The following is a 20856-nucleotide window of genomic DNA, read 5'->3' as shown; positions in this document are numbered from 1 at the left end:
TGTCCCCAAGTGCCACATCTACCTGTTTTTTGAACACGAAGAAGATGGAAGATGGAGACGGCTTCTCAGTCGTTAGCTGAGGCACTGTATAGGGGACATATTAGTACCTTTATATTAGTGTTAAGCATTGAGGAAAATACTGATTTGCACACTTACAGAACATGTTTTTATAGTTTTTTTTCTCTCTGTCCTGGTTTTGTTTAAATCCTAAGCAAAAGTTCTGACTTCGAAACTAAAAACCCCTTGGTTCTGCCTTGAAATTAGGAAGATGAATCAAAAGCTTCTTGTACTGTTCTTTCATTTTTTTTCTTCCTCCACACAGTTTCCAGTCATCCTTCTGCCCAGTTTCTGCTTCCTGCTGTTCTTCCTGTACTATCTCTTTGCTCCTAAAACTCTGAATATTGCCTGACCAGAGAGGACATTTTTTGTCTTCACAACTGTACTGCTTTTACCTGCCTGTCCCCCACCCTTTCTATCTGATAGATAAAGTCCTGCTCATACCTTGGGGCTGGGAACTGGCAGTATTTGTGCTTGGCTGTGGAAAGGTGTAAAGTGTTAACTGTCTCATTGCAGATGATGAAGAAAAAAATTTCATGAACCTGTGTTGTATTAAGGATGGTTTTAATCATGTGATCAGAAACTGAAGAGTACCATAAGGCTTGATGTGAGTAGGGAAAACTTAAATTTCAGTAGGTTCTGGATCTGCTGTCCTCACAAAGATACAGTGCTGGGTATAATCATTTCTCTTTGAAATAGTTCTGTCATTCTGAGTGGCTCCACAGTAAAAATGTGAAAAAAGGAGGGGGAATGGAGTTTTAACATGTGACTGCAGCAACACATCATCTTGCGGTTAAAAATGACCAATTATTTCACTGAAATAATCTGGAAATGATTTCTCTTGCTGGCTTTACTAGAAAGTCAGCTGTTTTTCTGAAATGCATCCTAATTCCCTGAATAGGTAATAAAATTCAAACAATATGTTTATCTAATTTATTTGAAAAGATTTTTTTTTTTTTTTAATGGTGGGTAAAGAATCACTCTGCCACATGTGCAAGGGATGAACTGGCTCTGTCCTGTTTTCTACAGGAAAGGATCATTTCTTGTTAAATTTTGGGGGATATCAGTGTGAAAATAAGAAATAGTTTGCCCATGTATGTTTGGTTCATGTTTATTTAGTTTTTAGGGTTTTGTACTGGGTATATAGATACTCTTGAATGTAACACTCAAAAGATTTCTTATCAGGTAATTTAACCAGTCAGTTCATTATCTGTTTCTTTACCTGGTTTTGACAGTTGGGATATTATGAGCTGACTCATGACTTATTATGGCCAGCAGAAGCAGGGAAGTGATCGTCCTCCTATACGTGGCATTGGTGAGGCCGCACCTGGAATACTGTGTCCAGTTTTGGGCCCCTCACTACAAGAAAGACATTGAGGTGCTGGAGCATATCCAGAGAAGGGCAACGTAGCTGGTGAAGGGTCCAGAGCACAAGTCTTAGACTAGTAGCTGAGGGAACTGGGGTTGTTTAGCCTGGAGAAGAGGAGGCTGAGGGGAGACCTTATCGCTCTCTACAACTACCTGAAAGGAGGTTGTAGTGAAGGGGGTGCTGGTCTCTTCTGCCAAGTAACAAGTGATAGGACATGAGGAAATGGCCTCAAGTTGTATCAGGGGAGGTTTAGATTGGATATTAGGAGAAATTTCTTCACGGAAAGAGTGGTCAAGCATTGGAAGAGGCTGCCCAGAGAGGTGGGGGAGTCACCATCCCTGGAGGTGTTAAAAAAATGGGTAGATGTGGCACTCTGGGACATGGTTTAGTGGGCATGGTGGTGTTGTGTTGATGGTTGGACTGATGATCTTAGAGGTCCTTTCCAACCTTAATGATTCTTTTCTAGTTTTACTTTCATTAAAAAATAATGCAACCACCAAGCCAGGAAACATGAAATTAATTATTACTTCACCCTTAACTGGTTTAGTGTTGGACTTGGTAGTGTTAGGTTAATGGTTTGACTGGATGATCTTAAAGGTCTTTTCCAACCTAAATGATTCTGTGATTCTATGACTCTAAGAGATTGAGTCAAGTCAGTGGATAGCAAACTTAAGTTCTTGATCTCAAGACATAACTGTGATAAAGGCTGAGCTGGTAAGTAACTGAAAGTCAGTAACTGAAAGGCTCAGCTGGTAAGCCTGAGTTGAGTTCAGAATTTTGTGCAGGAGGTCTAGAATTTCTTTTACTTAAAAGATGGCAAAATTTTCTGGTGTTTATGTTCTCAGGGAAAAATATTAAAGGAAAAAGCTGGACACCCAACTGGATGGACATTTAACTTACCAGGTGTATTTGCACTAAACAAAGAGCTCATGAGTAATAACGGGAAAAAAAGGATTTGTCAGCAAAGAATAACTTAGAGGTCAAGATATGTAGGTGTAGCAACTGTAATAGTTGCAAAAATAAACTATATAAGGTCTTGCAGAAGAAATTGGAACAAAGAGCGAAGTGTTCTTCAGCTGTTAAAGAGAGCAAGAAGAACACAACAGTGACCTCTGCAACGTCCAGATGGCATAAAGGATAAAAACTTTGGGTACGGTCCAAAAAACTAAGTAGCGATTCGTGAATGCTGACAAGTTAAGGCAAGCTAGGTGCTGGTTCCCTCTTAGAAGATACTGGACCATAGCAGATTCTCTAGAAAATGTACTTACTTCCTTAATTCTTTGAGAGAGGATGAAACCGTATTATTGGAGAGTGACACATTTTATAAAAACTCTTAAGAAGATGGAAGAATAGCTAAGAGGAGAAGAGTTCTGTTAGCATATCCTCAGCAGTGTATGTTGGTTAACTGTGAAGACTTTTTGAAGCCTGCTCTTTTGAGAAATTCTACAGTTTTGTTTCCTTTGGGGTTTTTTTTGGTCTTTAAAAGATGATTTAGATAGCTTCTCACAACAAACTTGAGGCAGTAGGATTTCTGAATCTGCTTTCTGAGATCAGAGCAAGAGCTACTTAGCTCTCTTCACACGATAATTCTCTGGCATTTTTGTTTGTGGAACTGTGATGCTGAATTCCGAACAACCCATATGCTCTTGAGAAAGTAATATAAATGGAAAGATAGATTTTTCTAGAGAGATTTGCACCGCTTGCTTACATGAGAATAAAGCCTTAAGAGTTTTTGCAATGTTTTCCCATTTCTTGTCCTCTTTTATGGGTTAATACTTTTATTATGTTTCTTTTGACATCCTCTGTAGCCCTTTGACTTATACTTGAAGACAGTTTTGAGCAAAGACTCTCTCACAGTTGTAACAGAATTCAAAGCTTGCTTGTAAATCAATTATCTGTTCTCATCACCTGAGAGCTTGTCCTTGCAAAACATAAAGCCAAAGAGCTGCTAAACCTAAACATTTGACATAAGTAATGCATTTCTTCTAAAATGTTGACTTTCAAATTTTTACCTGAATATTTTTCATAGTTCTTGCAAATTTGTTGTTGCACTGTAATAGGAGAAACTCAAGATTTCTTTGCAGCTTCTTTCTGCGAAAGTAAGTTTTGTGGCTGATTGTAGAATTCTTTAAGACTGATATTTGCACATTTCAGGAAAATCAGTTTGCCATATTCCATTTAAAAATTTATTTTTTAAATACTCTTAACGCACAGGTTATTTTCCTTTGTTTTTTACCTGCTCTTGACCTGCTGCTCACTTCAGTCTCTACCTCATTTAATGACTACTGATTTCAGTGAAGTACTATATAAGAACAGTGTCTTATCACTACAACTTAAATCCAGATAATGGTCTCATCTGGTGTTAAAATATAATGTTGACCAGGACATTCTTTTTCTTTGTATTCATTTCAGCCCAGTCACTGAAAGAGTTTGCTCGTCTCCTGATTGCTGTTGAAGAGGAGAGGAGACGACTGGTAAGTTTGCTGGCAATCATGCGTTGCATTGGACCTCTTTTTATATAAAATAGTACTTTTTTTCTATTCCTCCTGAAGTATTTGTTTTTTTATTATTATTTGTGTAATAGATGTTAAGTATTTCATAATCACTTGATTCTGTAAAGGCAGAAATGTGCTAGCACAGACTGCAGCAGTTTTTAATGGACTGTTCAGCCAAATACTTTTGTATCCATTTAGAAACTGTATTCTCACAATTTCTTCCCTCCTCACTCCCCACCCCGAAATAACCTCTGAATGCTGCTGTACTTTCCTTTCTCCCATCTTATTAGTCACAAGGCACAGCAATAAAGTGAACTGTAAACTAAGAGCTTATACTGGAAATGTAGATTGGTCTTTATATGTAATGAAATACTTTTAGAGTATTGTCCAGTGAATGTATACTAGTAATCCAAGAATATGATAAATAAGTGGTAAGAAAAGAAACCAAATTCATCACCTCTGAGAAACTCTTGCAGAGTACATCAGACTTGTCAGATTTGTCCTTTGTTATGGTATCTCACTCCCTTTGTTTCCATACTGATGAATCTACAGTATGCTTTCATTTATATTTCTATTCAGATGTAGCTTTGTTAAAGAATTTAAGTATATTCTTGGAGAAGTATTTTTTTTTTAAATTCCACATAAGCAATGAAATTATTTTTTTTTTCTTCCTTGGAAGCCAGTCATGAATAAAGAAGGGAGGTAAGGATTAACCTCAGCAGGGGGATTTTTAAATACTGTGAAAGTTTAACTAGCTCAAATCCATTCAATGACTATGTTTGTCCATGTTTTCTTTCCTCTTATGAGTACTTAGAGGCAAAGAAAACGATTTTCTGACTCAGATTGGAGGAAACTTATTAATCCAGGAAGAGTAATACAGAAAGTTCTCTTATTCCAAAGAGTAAATAACCATAGAATTGGTCTCCTGCTAGTTCTGTTTACATAAATATTTTAAAGTGGCAAAATCATAAACATTTATGTGGTACAGTTGCATAGTTAATATCACCTATAAACCTATAAAAGTGCAAATTTTTGCTTCATGCTAATTATTTTTTCTTGGGTAGATGGAAGAGTGAGATGGTGACCATTCAGTACTTATCACCTTAAAAGATGTTTACCAGAACACTTATTAATTACTTAGCTAAACAATGTTTCACATAAATAGTTTTCCAGTTTAGGTTAAAGGTTATTGTGAGCTAACTACTAGAAAAAGGAGAAGCAATGAGTAGGTAAAGGTTTTATTTTTCAAACTGGTTACTCTTTCATAATACGTATATGTAATTTACCTTGATTTTATCTTTCTTCCTGTTTCTTTTTTTTTCCCTCAGAGGAGTCACTCCCTTTTTCACTTTTAGAAGTATCTGGGCTCTCTGTGGTTTATAATTTGATCTTTCCATGTAAAATTTTACTTCATATCTTGTAGGAAGGCCATTAGAGTAAAAGGGGGAAAAATATTATTAAGTAAAAAAAGACCAGTCAGGTAGAAAGATACTTTTTGTTTTATTTCAGTGTGACTTCAGTGGGAATGCATGAATTGTATAGCTGAGCTGTTGGATCCCAATGCAGGGTGAAAGACTTGGGTGAGATTTCAGTCTCACGGAAAAATATTTTACAAATGGCTATAAGTTTAGTACAATGTCATCATCAAATCATTGTAAACAAAGTGGCAAATAGTGTTCATGTGTGGAGAAGCTGTTCTTGATGGGAAATCATTTCTGTCCAGCTGTTCACTGAGTTTGAAATAGCCCCATTCTGTTTGTTTTTCAGACTGAATGCTCATGCTGAGAGCATCGATTGCACACAGTTATGACGGTAGTGATATTTTAATAAGAAAATTCAGAGAACTTAGAATTTCTCTGGTTTTAAAAAGTTTGATCTGCCTGTTGGTGGAATTTAATTATTATTGAAATTAAGCTTCCTAAAATATTTGTTCCTGGTAGAGCCAAATGCAAAAATGAGAAGCTGAGGCTTGAAAAAATACATACACGATAAACCAGTCACACCTAGACCTCTACATAGTTACTGTGCCCATGCTATTCTTTAGTGATAAATTTTATAAATGAAAGAGAGAGTTTGGTCATCTTTTTTTCTGTTTTCTGAGTTTATGTCCAGTGCCACACTGTGATGGCATTTACATGATAGAGCTGCTTTCCATTGTGTGTTGTGCTGCGTTACTTACTGACCTGGCCCTAGGTCACAAAGTTCTAAATGCTCGGTAAAAGTAGCCAAAGGGTTGTTGCTGTACTAACTTCATACAGTCGTACAAACTGGAGATCCTGCTATGATGCGGCGTACTGACTTAAAAGATTGTGTCTGGTTTTATTTAGAGGCAAAAGACAGGCTCTCCTGACATTTTTCCCCTAAAACCCATTGATTTGCAGCTTTTCATGCTATAATGAATGTATTTATTGTATATTATGGTATACGTCTGTATGCTGTAAGGGCTTAGAAGCTTAAAACCAAACCAAAACAAAAAAGCAATACAGAAAGTATCACCTTTGTCGAAGATCATAGAATCATAGACTCGTTTAGGTTGGAAAAGACCTTTAAGATCATCCAGTCCAACCATTAACCTACACTACCAAATCCACACTAAACCAATCAAGGGTAGACTAGACTAAACCATGTCCCCAAGTGCCACATCTGCCCGTTTTTTGAATACTTCCAGGGATGGTGACTCCACCACCTCTCTGGGCAGCCTCTTCCAATTCTTGACTACCCTTTCCATGAAGAATTTTTTCCTAATATCAAACCTAAACCTCCCCTGAAGCAGCTTGAGCCCATTTCCTCTTGTCCTATCGCTAACTACTTGGGAGAAGAGACCAACACCCACCTCACTACAACCTCCTTTCAGGTAGTTGTAGAGAGCGATAAGGTCTCCCCCAAGCCTCCTTTTCTCCAGACTAAACAACCCCAGTTCCCTCAGCTGCTCCTCGTAAGGCCTGTGCTCTGGACCCTTCACCAGCTTTGTTGCCCATCTTTGGACACGCTCCAGCACCTCAATGTCTTTCTTGTAGTGAGGGGCCCAAAACTGGACACAGTATTCCAGGTGCAGCCTCACCAGCACCGAGTACAGGGGCACAATCACCTCCCTGCTCCTGCTGGCCACACTATTCCTGATACAAGCCAGGATGCTGTTGGCCGCCTTGGCCACCTGGGCACACTGCTTGTCTTTATTCTCCAGTTCTCTTTCTGCAGTTTTATACATGCCATCATAGAATCCAGAGGTCCCTGTGAGGGCCGGTGTGCCATGCTAGGTGCTGAACAGATCGCTAGTAATAAGAGTTTCCTGTTTTGACAAACTTCTGATTTAACTGTGAAACCTTCAAAACATTTTCTGCCTGTTTCTGAGGTAGTATGGAGCATTATGCATACGCTTGGATTCCTCTGCTAGAAGCACTTCAAGCCAGCCAATTTGCAGATTAGTGATGACTTTAGAAAAAGTTTTCAACTGACTGGAAAACTCAAGACAGGGCATGCAGGTCTTTAAGAATTTGATTTCCTTTACTTCTGCATAAAAAGAGAAAACTTGCAAAAGTTTAAAAAAAAAAAAAGCTTGTTCTTTGATATTTTATAGAAGGCTTGGAGAAAAGCAGCTAGTCAGTGTTGAGAGTATTTATGGATACACTTCATCATACCATTTACAACTTCCTTTTAATTCTTGATGTGTATGACAGTAAAAGACAGCATTGTATCAGCGAATGCTGGATGTACGGGAATATGGAATGACAGATGTTAATTTTACTTACCAGCTAAAGATCTTGTTTCCCTGCATTGAATTCTATATTATTAATTTATGAGCATGCATATGGGTGCATGAATCAGATTTGATTGTGGCAAGTATATATTCATATCCCCAATTTATTTCTCATCTGATGCCTATTAAATTGTTCATAAGTAAAATTATTTTTTTTGTTTTGGTGAGCACAGAGAGGTGTGTTGGAGTGCTTCCCACTGAATATATAAATTAAGTGTTTCCGATGGTCAAGGAAATAGTTTGAGAGGTGCTTAGCAAGTCTTCTGTCCTTCTTGCATAAAGAACCAAAAGGAACTTGTTTTTTTCTTTAGAAGCAGCTAATGAAACAAGATGATATGAACAGTATTACTGGGAAAAACACTGAAGTGTAAGGTTAAATAAAACTGTGTATCACATAAGTATTCTGTTGTGTAAAGCTTTACAGTCATTATTATTGGCAACAGTAATAATATGGTGATTATTATAAGTCAATTTCTTTTATCCTTGTCTTTTATTTCTTGATGCTAAAAAATTGACCGTTAGTCTTAGAAAAAACAGAGGTCATGCACCAAACATTTCCCGTTAAAAAGCAAATAAAGGAAAAAGTAACTCGTAAGACATCTTTTATGGTATACTGCTTTATGTTTGATATCTGTCATTTCATGGTGGTGTTAGTTTAATGATGCTGTTGGTAAATAGTGCATTAAAAAAACAAACCAGCCAAACAGCTCTGACTCTTGGGTTTTACAAGTAGCGTACCAATAGGATAAAAAGTCAGATTCGTCCCCATTGCCTTTCCAATGACTTCAGCAACAAGCCACCAGGGAATGTAAAATAATGAGCTCTATTTCCCAGTGATTATTAGGGAACAATAGAGATGCTCTAATTTAATTTCATGTGAATATTTGGTTCTATATCAAGGGAACTTACTTAAAATAATTTCCTTCCGCTCTTGCTGAATTTACATTGCTTCTGTTAAATAAGCGATATGCTTTTTTTATTTTAGAGATTCATGCATTATTTATGTGTCATATTCATTTGATATTGTTAGTAAACTTTATAACAAACAAAAATGTACTGGGAGTGATTATAAGATACTAATTCCTTTTCCTTTCATAGGATTATGCTGTGTTGACAACAAGAATAGATGAATTGGTTCATGCTACTGATTTCCTCTTCCTTGAGATCCCCTATCAATTTGAAGCATTGAATATGTTCTCTTGAGTGTTATGTTATCCTGAATGTAACTCCCTGATTATTTCTGAAAGTTTACTAAACCCTAAACTGAAATAGGCCTCTTAACTGCTACATTCTTTGCTGTTTACCCAAGTTTTTATGGGTTGCTGGCAAGTGATGAATGGTCCCAGAGCTTTTCTCTGGCATCGTGAATCAGTGAGATGTGTATGGTTACTTTGATTCCTGACCAATATTAAATACTTAAGGGGATAGTACAAAAATTCTGAAGTGGATAGTCATGTACTATGCTCAATGACTATTTTTCTTTGTAACATCTGTCTCTTTGTATCTTACAATCTTCATGCTTCAGAGAGTATCTCGTGGGCTTTTTTTGTATTAACTGGATGTTCTCATTGTGGTTCTGTATTTGCCCTCATACAAGGGGTCCGATGCTATCTGCTTCCAGGGAAGGCATCAAAATAGTCAGTTTCAAAAGCTGCACTTGAAGAAAAATAAATGAACTATTAAAGCCAGCTATCCACGGAATGGTACATAAAATCAGATACCAAAGGACACAGCATGTTCTTGAGCGAATTAACCTTTTCCCTATAATGTGAAATGAGTTACAGATTCCATCAGAAGAATAAGCAGTCTTCTATCCACAGGTGCTGCTTATTACTTAGTTTATAAAGGGGAGGAATCATAAAACCACATATACTAGCACCCTGAGACTGCAGAGCATACACCTGGCACTTTGGTTTACATGAGCACTCTCTTAAAATGACAAAAAATAGCGTGTGGCGGTGTTTTGATATACTTGGTAACTGCTTTCAGTGCTCTTCACCTCTCACACCAGTTTTGGCATTTAAATTAATCTCTTCGGTAGGAACCTGCCTGCGAGGAGACTGTCTGAAAGCATGTCATTACAAATGAAGGAACACCACCACAACTAAGAGGGTTTCTTCTCTTGTTTGTTTGTGTTGCCCCCCCATTTTTGCTGTTTTAAATTAATTAAAAAGCACCTCAAAGGTGGTTTTTGGGGGCTTGTTTTTTTTTCCTTACACTTAAGATGGCCTGTACATATCCTATTGAGCAATTAAGGTAGCACATACTATGTTGTTAACCTAACTTCTTTAGAAAGACTTTCTGAATTTGTGCATCAGACTAGTAATTTGGAAATACCCATTTCCTAAGTAACTGAGCTTTCTATTGAACAAGGACCAGTAAATCAGCATGGAATTGTTTTGTTATGAAAATTATTTTTACATTTATTTATGTATTACTCCCCTTTTATTCCTCCTACCCTGGTATAGTAGGCTACATATTGGATATTAATTGCAGAAGAAATCCATCTCTTTGGTAAATGGAATTCTGCAAGGTAGGAAAATACTAATTTGAGTGGTTTTGTTCATTATGTGGGGTTTTTTTGTTGTTGGGTGTTTTGGGGTTTGTTTTGTGTGGGGTTTTGGGTTTGTGGGCTTTTTGGGGTTGGTTTGGGCGTTTGTTTTTGAGTTGGTGTTCTTGGGGGTTTTTTTTGTTTGGTTTTGTTTTGTTTTGGGGTTTTTTTGGACCATCAGCTTACTGCCCACTGGCAGTCAAGCTAAGTTTTAGAAATCATTAGGAAAATTATTGAAAACAAATCACATGCCTTCATAACCTTTTTGGTGAACCACCATTTTGAATACTTGCTATATGCATTTCTGGTCAGAAAGCATTACATAGACTAGAGGAGATAGAGATATAGGCAACAAGGAAGGGTAGACACCTGGAAGCTCAGGATGAGAAAAGACTGTCTACAAGGAGGAATCTGAGAAGCTTGAGTTCAAATAAATTAGATCAATGTTATTTGGAGACCTGGGATTCATTAATTTCAATGACATATCTCAGCGCCCTTTAAAATTTTTGGCAGATCAGACCTACTAGTCCTCAGCAACAGGTTAACACTTCAGCCCTTTTTTTTCTTTTTTTTTTTTTCTTCCCTTGCTGATACAGTTGTCAGTCTTACTTCCTAAGAACTAACCAGAACAAACATTTCAAGTCTTACTTCAAATATAACTAAACATTTCTGTTACTACAACCCTGCTTGCTACCTGGCTCCCCCATTGCCTTTTCTCATAAGAGACTCTTCTGCTCCACTTCCTGATCTGAGCCATTTGCAAATACCATGAGAAATAAGTGAAAAGACAAAAGAAAAAAAACCACCTCATCCTTTGTTCTCCTGTTATTGACTACATCACTAGGAAATTTATTCTGTATGCAGGGTAGAGGTATCAGTGCCAAATCTCTATGTCCCCATCAGCAGAATTTTTTCATGCCTGGAAGTGGACAGGAAAGGCCTGCAGAGTAGGGCAATGCATCAGGAGATTATGTCCTAGTCCTCTTTTGCCTTCTAGACAAGGGAAGTTGGGATCTAAAGGACTGGTTTAGGAAACATCTACTTCTAAGAGCTCAAAAGGGTAGTTGCTTTGCTAGAAGAAAACCAAATCTGCAACATTTAAGGATAGCTGTGCCTCAGAGTGCAGAGATTGGTGGTTGCTGCTTCATCCCTTTTTACTGTAAACTGCTCCTGGAAGTCTTTGGACAAGCCATGGATACTTCCTAGTGTTGGAGAGCTTAGTAGAGTATCTTCAGCCTCACTGTCGTCCTGGTTCCTTTTCATCTTCCTGGAATTTGTCTCAGATCCCAAACTGTGAGAAAAGCAAGTTTTGTCTATACAGGTGAAATTTGTCTAACCTATGGTTGCATGTACACTGTAGTCATCTACATTTTTCCAGTCTAGACTGACATTGTGGAGTCAGTGGAGGGAAATGGGAACTCTTCAGATATTGCCAGCCTTAAGTAGAAGCTTGAAAAGTAAGTTACTGACAGTGTGTGCATATGTTTCTCTTCGGGACGTGGGTGTATTTTTACCTTCTAGATGGTTAATTTGGGCGAATCTTCAATTTTTGTGGAAGATGCTAGTTTATGCCATTTATTTTAGTTTATAGAATAATTTTTGCTTATGTTTTTTTTGCCTCTTCTGGAGAAAAATATGGTTTGTCATTACCATACATAATATAATATGAATTCTCATTTGTAAAATATGTAATACTGTTTTGTTGAGGCTTTTGCCTGTTAGCCTTGGAAATTACTGCAGAAGAGGGAGGATGTAGACAGCAGCAGTGTATGGTTTTTTGCTGTGTTTTAGCTCTCGAATGGTTGGAGTAACTGTACTACAGAAAAATGTAACTAATGAATGGTTTTCAGAACCAGCTTTCTGTCCCAAATCTGAGTCACCTTTGTGTCCCAACTACTGTCAATGTAAAAACTGGGAGGTAACTCAAGCGGAGTTCAGTGACACCTGGAAGAATGTTTTTGTGTTCATATTAATTGCAAATTTCTAGAGTATTTCTTGGACCACTTGAGAAAATGCCCAGTCTTCCTGTTGTGTTGGTACAAGTATGTGCGTAATGAACATAACTGGAGAAGTGATCCAGCTGGAAAAATAATTCCTTTGGCCCTGACTCTCTGTCAGCTCCTTCCCCTTACTTCGGTGCATGCAAAGAAAATGATGACTTTCTGGGCCAGAATTACTATCAGGAAGATAGTAATTTCTTTGATATAATTGCTATCAAAAAGATATTTGAACTACGCCTGGACTTGCCTACAGATGTTATCTGTGACCACTGTAACTGATAAATGAAAGCAAGAAGTGATAGCCACATTTCTGTCATGCAGGCTTCCTAGAGAGCAGATCTGCAACGTGATCCTTTGGTGTGTTCTTGTTGAGGGAGAACTCACAATGCCGCTTTCCCCCTTGCTGTGTCTTGGGCTAGAAGGAAGCCTGTTTGCTATCTTTCTCTGCACCACTCAAGTACAAAAATATACATGTTCAGTGAATGCTCCTTAGCATTTGTGCTCAATTAAAAAGAACCCCAACAACAGAGTGATAAAAGTAAACAGATCATGTTCTGTTATCATTAAGGTACTTTAACTTCAAATACCTATATGTATTCATGGAAATTTCTGAACTTTCCCCAAATGAAAAACAGATACTAGGCCAGACAATTTGAAGATAAAATTATGGGTGCTCTTAGTACAGAGCATTAGCTGTCTCTTTCAGATGACGCTGCATCAGCTTCATAGTTTTCTCAAGTAATAATGTCTAGGAATACATATGGAGCTCTTAGTATTACTTTTCAGTTTTATGCTTTGTACATTCCTAATTTGTTTAAAGTATAGTTTTAATTTCTCTAATAATTTTCATTCTTTAGAATAATTTATTCCATTATTTTTGTGGAAATGAAAAAAAAAGTCATCCTGTGACATTTGATTATGATAACATTTAAAAGATAAACTGATCTCACTAGAAACTAGTTGCAACTAGTCCCTCTCACATCCATGTTACTGCCCACCTGTTGACATCTGGGTTTGAAAATACAGATCCCTGTTTTCTTTAAGTTTGCAGAAAATACTTCTGGAATCATTTTGCTGTGACAATAATGCCATTAATACAGAATTTGCTCAGAGCTTTATGATGATGATGAACCTACTGTTCATGATTTGCACTGTGTTTCTTAGCAGCTTTCTTTTTTCTTCTTTCTTTGAAAATGTGAATTGTTTCCTACTGATATAAATGTCTACAGAGAAGAACTGTAGCATATGCAAAGCCTTTTGTACCCTGTCCTGCTGAGCTTGGTCATACATAATTCTGTTGCCTTGTGAGCCTACCAGTTGAGGAAGAAAGCAATCTAACTACTTTTAGAGACAGTCTTTGCAATTTTCCAGGATAGTTGTCGTACAGTTGAATTGTGACAAGTTATTTTCTTGTAGTAAACATTTTTTCTCAGAGGTGTGAAACTGTAGATGTCACATTTGTCTCTGCTGTTTTCTGTTGGCTGGCATCAAACTGGGAGCACTTGTCTGTCTTAATGGGATCAAGAGACTGTGAATAGGACCTGGGATGATTGTTCAAGAGGAAAGGAAAGGGGGGTGGAGATAAGGGGCTTCACTAGCTCTGATCCTTGTTTACAATACTTCTTAACACTCATGTACCTACAGCATCTTATACAAACAGTATACAAACCCTTAGTAAGAAGGCTTTGATAATTAGTATCCTTACAGTATTTGCTCTTCAGTTTTCTGCAGAGAATGGAAATGAAGAGAATCCATTTATTTTTAAGACCCAATGTGTGTTGCAGGAGTACTACACTGTAGATTAATGTAATTGATTCAGTTAACTTACAGTTTCTCCTGCTTTCTATATTTGGGGTGCTTGTATTTGTATTTACCTCCCTATGGATATGTGACTAGGAAGGTGGTGGTATGATTGCTCCTTATTACAATATAAAATTATTACAGGGAGTCTTTAATCTTTGGTCTATGAAGCATTTTATTAAAAGATTTAATAGCTTGCTGTACACAGTCCCATGATTTTTACAGTGTCCTGGTGAGCCGGCTTGGTGCCTTAGTAGCATTCTTTGCAGTTCTTAATTGACTAATCAGCAGTGACTGCAATAAAAATAGGAAGTGATTATTGAAAACCAGTCAGTAAAACAGTAACTCATGGCCAAATTTCTGAAAATTTCTGGTTTACTTTGCAGCATTTTTCAGTTAGGAGAGAACATTCACAAAATTATATTGGCTGCCATTCCCAATTTTGAGGAGTATCATAGAATCATAGAATGCTTTGGGTTGGAAGGGACCTTTAGAGGTCATCCAGCCCAACCCCCCTGCAGTGAGCAGGGACAGCTTTAACCAGATCAGGTTGCTCAGAGCCCCGTCCAACCTCACCTTGAATGTTGCCAGGGATGGAGCCTCCACTACCTCTCAGAGCAACCTGTTCCAGTGCTTGACCACCCTCACTGTAAAAAATTCCTTCCTTATATCCAGTCTAAATCTATTCTTCTTTAGTTTAAATCCATTATTCCTTGTCCTGTCACAACAGGCCTTGCTAAAAAGATTGCCCCCATCCTTTCTCTAGGCCCCCTTTAAGTACTGAAAGGCTGCAAGAAGGTCTCCTCTCAGCCTTCTCTTCTCCAGGCTGAACAACCCCAACTCTCTCAGCCTGTCCTCGCAGGAGAGGTGCTCCAGCCCTTGGATCATTTTGGTGGCCCTCCTCTGGACCCACTCCAACAGGTCCATGTCCTTCCTGTGCTGAGGGCCCCAGAGCTGGACGCAGCACTGCAGGTGGGGTCTCACCAGAGCAGAGTAGAGGGGCAGAATCACCTCCCTCGACCTGCTGGCCACGCTGCTTTTGGTGCAGCCCAGGTTGTGGTTGGCCTTCTGTGCTGCAAGCGCACCTTGTTGGCTCATGTCCAGCTTTTCATCCAGCAGTACCCCCAAGTCCTTCTCCACAGGGCTGCTCTCAATCCCTTCATCCCCCAGCCTATATTGATATCAGGGGTTGCCCCGTCCCAGGTGCAGGACCTTGCCTTTGGCCTTGTTGAACCTCATGAGGTTCACACAGGCTCACCTTTTCATCTTGTCCAGGTCCCTTTGGATGACATCTCATCCTCCTGGCGTGTCAACTGCACCACTCAGCTTGGTGTCATCTGCAAACTTGCTGACGGTGCACTCAATCTCACTGTCTATGTCATTGATGAAAATATTGAACAGCACTGGTCCTGGACCCCTGAGGGACACCTCTTGTCACCAGTCTCCATTTGGACATCGAGCCATTGACCACTACCCTCTGGATGCAACCATCCAGCCAATTCCTTACCCACCAAACAGTCCACCCATCAAATCCATATCTCCCCAATTTAGAGAGAAGGATGTTGTGGGGGACTATGTCAGAGGCTTTACAGAAGTCCAGATAGATGACATCCGTTGCTTTTTCCTTGTCCACTGATGCAGTCACTCCTTCATAGAAAGCCACTAGGTTGGACTTGCCCTTGGTGAAGCCATGCTGGCTGTCTTGAATCGCCTCCCTGTCCTCCATGTGCTTGAGCATAGCTTCTAGGAGGATCTGCTCCATGATCTTCCTAGGCACAGAGGTGAGGCTGACAGGTCGGTAGTTCCCAGGGTCCCCCTTTCTTCCCTTTTTAAAAATGGGCACAACATTCCCCTTCTTCCAGTCACCAGGGATTTCACCTGACTGCCATGGATTTTCAAATATCATGGAGGGTGGCTTGGCAACTACATCAGCCAATTCCCTCAGGACTCTGGGATGCATCTCATCAGGTCCCATAGACTTATGTATGTTCAGGTTCCTCAGGTGGACACAAACCTGATCTTCCCTTACAGTGGGAGGGGCTTTACCCCCCTGCTCCCCATCTTGTGGTCCATCAGCTCAGGAGGGCTGAGGAGAGAGGTTGCTGGTGAAGACTGAGGCGAAGAAGTTGTTGAGCACCTCAGCCACCTTCTCGGTCTGTTGATACTAGGACACTATTCTTGTTCATCAGGGTGGGTACACATTATTTAAACTTCCTTTTCTGGCTGACATACCTGTAGAAGCCCTTCTTATTCTTTGCATCCCTTGCCAAATTCAGCTCCAGCTGTGCCTTGGCCTTTCTGACCCCCTCCCTACACAGCCGGGCAGCTTCCCTGTACTCTTCCCAGGACACCTGTCCCTGCTTCCACTGCCTGTGCAGTTCCCTCTTGCTCTTTAGTTTGACCAGCAGGTCTCGACTCAGCCATGCTGGTCTCTTCCCTTCCTTGCCTGATTTCTTACACCTGGGAATCGAGAGCTCTCGCGCTCTATGGAAGGTGTCCTTAAAGATCTGCCAGCTCTGTTCCATTCCCCTGTCCCTAAGGACCGTTTCCCAGGGAGTCCTTCTGACTAACTCCTTGAAGAGCTGGAAGTTTGCTTTTCTAAAATTTAGGGTCCTGACTGTACTCCTCACTTTTCCCCTGTCCCTCAGGAGTGTGAACTTCACCAATGCGTGATCACTGCAGCCCAGGCTGCCTCCAGTCTTGTCTATCATCGAGACAGACAGATGAAATCCTTCCTTCAGTATAAGTACAAAATGAAGGGTTAGCTGGAAAGCTGCTTGCTAGTTCTTACTTTATAAATCCAATTTTTTCTCATTTTCATATATTTATTTCATATTGCCTGTGTTTCAATGCATTTGATCTTGCATGACAGGACAGCAACTTCCCAAAGTGTTTTGAGAGTCATTCACTGAGTAGCGTGGCTGGAATGAGTTTATTTTAATGACATTTTAGCCTTCACAGAAATGCAGGTAATTGCTATTTCAGCTTGTAGACGCTTTGACTTTCAAAATAGTCACTAACCAAGTGTCTTCTCAGATGACTATTGATAGAGAAAAGAGAAAGATGTTTGCACTTCTAAAAGTGTTTTAAAGGAACCTGAGTTTTGATGGATCAGCTAACTGTATAGCCTTAAATTTTTATGCATTTATTTTGTGACTGCCAAAGGGAGGGAATGGAGTTGCTCGTAGCAGAGGGTATGTACTGTACCCATTACTAGCCTGTAATAATGTCAGAACATGCTGTTATCTGACAATCTACCACTTAATTTTTTTTTTAATGGATTCTGCACTTTTTTGGTGCAGAATTTATCTGCACTTCTCCCACTAGTATGAGAAGAGGTACTTGATTCCTACAAAGAATACATTTTTTATTTTTTCTTCATCTAGTCTGATCTCAGGAATAGTTTGAAACCCCTGTATTTCCTGTTCTTATTCAGTGTCCTGGGAAATGTGATTTAAAATGGATAGCAATACAAGCACTTTATGTACCAAAGGGTATGTAGAAACAAAGATGCCTTTATTTAAAACAAACACACACCAACAAAAAGAAAAAAAAACCAAAACCCACCTTTTCACACAAAAGCACGTAAATTATGTTTTTTAAAGTCAAGGCAGCTTGATACTCTCCCTTGGGGAACCTGTGTAATCTGCATGGGCCCATAGTTATATTACACATGAAGATGTTTTATTTGAAGTGTTCTCATTAGGATGTTGTCTTAAGGTTTGCAGAACACTTAGATTGCTTCTTTTATTCTTTTCAAATGTCTGTAGAAGCTCAAATGATTGTTACTTTGACAAACTTTCTTAAATGCCTCTCTGCTGGGCAAGTGCTTTTACTTTGAACTGAGGCTGAAACAGATTAACAGTTTTGTCTGGTTTTTTGGCAGCAGTGCCAGTTTATTATGTACCCATTTCAGAAAACTGACCTGGCTAAAAGCAAAACAAAATAAATTTTTTTACTGGTTATTTTTCAACCATGTTGCCACAGACTGTTTCAGCATCAGAAGAACAGAGGGCAAAGGACAAAATCAAAGACAGCATGAAGAAGCAATGCAAGATCATTAAATTCTGTTTAAGCTAGCACCACCGCCAAATAAATGCCTGCAAATCTAGCTCTTGGTGCAACGTTTGTTGCAGCCATGCTGTTACAACTAGTTGTGGTCAAGGAAAGAGGTTATTGTTTTGGTGGTAAAAGGAAATTATAGTAGAAATCTGGAAGCCATGTCACATGGTCCTGCAGAAAGTTTTTGAATGATGGGGCCACAGAGTCTGGTAGCCTTAAAGGTCGAAATATTGTGAGAGCTTTTTCTTTGGATACCTGTCCTTCAGTAAAAGGCTACCTGTAATGAAAGCATGCTAGACTTTTTTCTCCCCCTAAGCTGGCTCTTACACTGTGTTGGTATCATTTTACAAGCTAAATGAGAACTTTCTAAACTGATTTATGTTGTTCGTCATATTTGCATGAGAGCAGAAAAAAGGCTAAGAAACCTGTATCCGATACTACTTCTAGCCCTTTTGCTCTAAATGTCTTGTCTTGACACATCTTATTCCATGTCCTGCATCCCTTTCTTAATTTTGTGTGCTGTTCCCAGCAGGCTCATTTTGAATTTTCACCACTGACAATTGGCAGAAGCTTCTAAATTATAGTTCTTCAGCATTTAAGGCTTAAATAACCTCTGAACATTTTACAGTAAAACTTTGTATGTATGTGGCTATAAAATTGTATTTCACAGTAGGAAATAAATTTAAATTTTTCTATAACTTCATATATTGTATTTTCATATTTCTTTTATTGTTTTGTCTGTTTTTTAAAGGAACATCTTGACCTTTTCCTGTGGCTGTAAGGAATTAGCCTGAACAGCTATATTGCACGTTTCTAATTTACTTTTTAAATTTCTGTTGGGATACCAGAACGCTGTACACAAACAGAATTAATTCTGTCAATAGCATGGACATATCAGAAGATTTTCTATGGATCCTGCACTTATAAAGGTTAATTTATCTCTGAATAGTTCAAGTCTATGGCTAACCTACCTTTCTTCAGAAAATATCTGAAATGTTCATACACGTGCTTGTGTTTCCTCAAAGGATACATACTTCCAGTCTTGGAGTTAACAGTTCCTGGGCATAGTACCATTACAAACAGCTCAGCTGACTTTGGCTTTATGCCTGGACATGTTCATTCATGAAATAGTTGTTAAAACAAAATACAACTTCCAATTACATTCATCTCTTAGAATAGCTAGTTTCCTCAGCACCAGCTTTTTCTTTTTTAAATTTTTTTTTCCTTTTTTTTGGAACAATGATTCTGGGGGTTCGGTCTTGTTGGTGCTGGAGAGATAACGAAGAGTGGATTGTTTGGATACTGCCATGGCTCTTGTATAAAGAACCAGACCGGCACAGAAGCAAAACATTTAACTATCAGAATGCCTTTCGCAGTGTTTTATTTCACAGCAGCTGTGCAATATAATGCAAAGTGATTCCAAATAATAACAGATAGTAGAGGTTAGTAGCTATTAACCCCACTTTTGCAGTTACTGGAATTGACCCATGGAGACCTGCAGTGAAGATGCTCTGGAGTGTCTGTGGATTGGCATGTGTTTACCACATATATATTCAGGTGCACCCATTTTGTATTTTAAGCAGTACTAGTAGTAACTGGTAAGACTTCCAATAAGGGGGACCTGCTAGTATAAAATTAATTTTATGGGCCTGTAATCAGATATTTGTTTCCAAGGTGCCTTTTCCCAAAATGACAAACCAAGAATAATACTTGTTATGATAATGACTATCATGAAAAGGAACAGAGTTTCCAGGTTTGTGTTTTGTTTTGGTCTTTTTTTTTTAATAATTAAAGGGTGCGGTTGTTACTGTCTTTAACATAGTAGCAAAAGTTACATTTGCAACCAAACTGGTAGAAGAAAATTTCACTAAAGATCAGTCTAGCACAGTATCCTAAAAGTGACAAAAGCTGTTATGGGACCATCAGTCCTGGGAAGACGGTGTCTCTTCAAAGCTGTGATAATGTAATTGCACTATCTGCTGTAATTTGGAAGGTCTGACTTCTAAATCAGCTTATAAAACTGTTGGGGTTAGTAGCACCTAAAATACAATACTGTTTTTCCCTACCATAATTATTAAATAGGTTTACTGGGTCTAAATATACTGGTAATAAAATTTTGATAGTTGATAACATTTATATTTAAACCACAGTCATGACAAATGGCTGTTCATTTACACTGCAATTTACACAAGCTAGTGGTAGTATGTCAAAAGTATTTTCATAAAGTTGTATGTAAGTAGTTTGTACATCCTTTACAAGCCTTTACAGTGTTCTGATAAGCCAAACAAATCACAGTAGCAGAAATATATTAATACTTTCATGTTGGTAGCAGTTTAAAAGCAAAAAAGATCTTTCTGAATTTTGACTCATAGATTCATAACAAGCCAAGATTTTTTTTATGGTATATTAAAAAAATATGCAGTGTATTTATTGTTCTAGGTTAAACACTACTGTAAACATTGTCAGAGTTTGAATAATTGTTCAACAGATTGTAGATACCTAAGCATATGTGTAGATAACATATGTATAATTTTGTCTGCTTCCATATTTGTGTATTTATCCTCTTACTATTACTTAGGCATTTTCAGAATCTGTTGAGTGTAAAAACAATGAGCTGATGAAAGAATGAGCTCAGGATCTGATACGGGGTTGGTTTTTTTTCAGATGGTCTCATTTGCATTTTTTCTGCACAAATTCCTAAAAAGAGGGAATTTTAACTTCTCCATTTGTACATTATTAGCAGAACTTCTGTTTCTTTGTGTGAG

At 38.5% G+C, this 20856-nt stretch overlaps 1 protein-coding gene across 1 annotated transcript in view; it reads left to right on the top strand.

The window, feature by feature from the left end:
- ARHGAP42 (Rho GTPase activating protein 42) overlaps window positions 1-20856 on the top strand; it is a 168940-nt gene that overhangs the window by 53695 nt on the left and 94389 nt on the right. The window contains exon 3 of the mRNA XM_075708404.1: window positions 3839-3900. Within this exon, the coding sequence (XP_075564519.1) occupies window positions 3839-3900 (62 nt within the window). The remainder of the gene's footprint in view (window positions 1-3838; window positions 3901-20856) is intronic.

This window comes from Pelecanus crispus, chromosome 1 (genome assembly GCF_030463565.1).
Source record: "Pelecanus crispus isolate bPelCri1 chromosome 1, bPelCri1.pri, whole genome shotgun sequence".
Lineage (NCBI taxonomy): Eukaryota > Metazoa > Chordata > Aves > Pelecaniformes > Pelecanidae > Pelecanus > Pelecanus crispus.
This window is presented reverse-complemented; position numbering and strand designations above follow the sequence as displayed.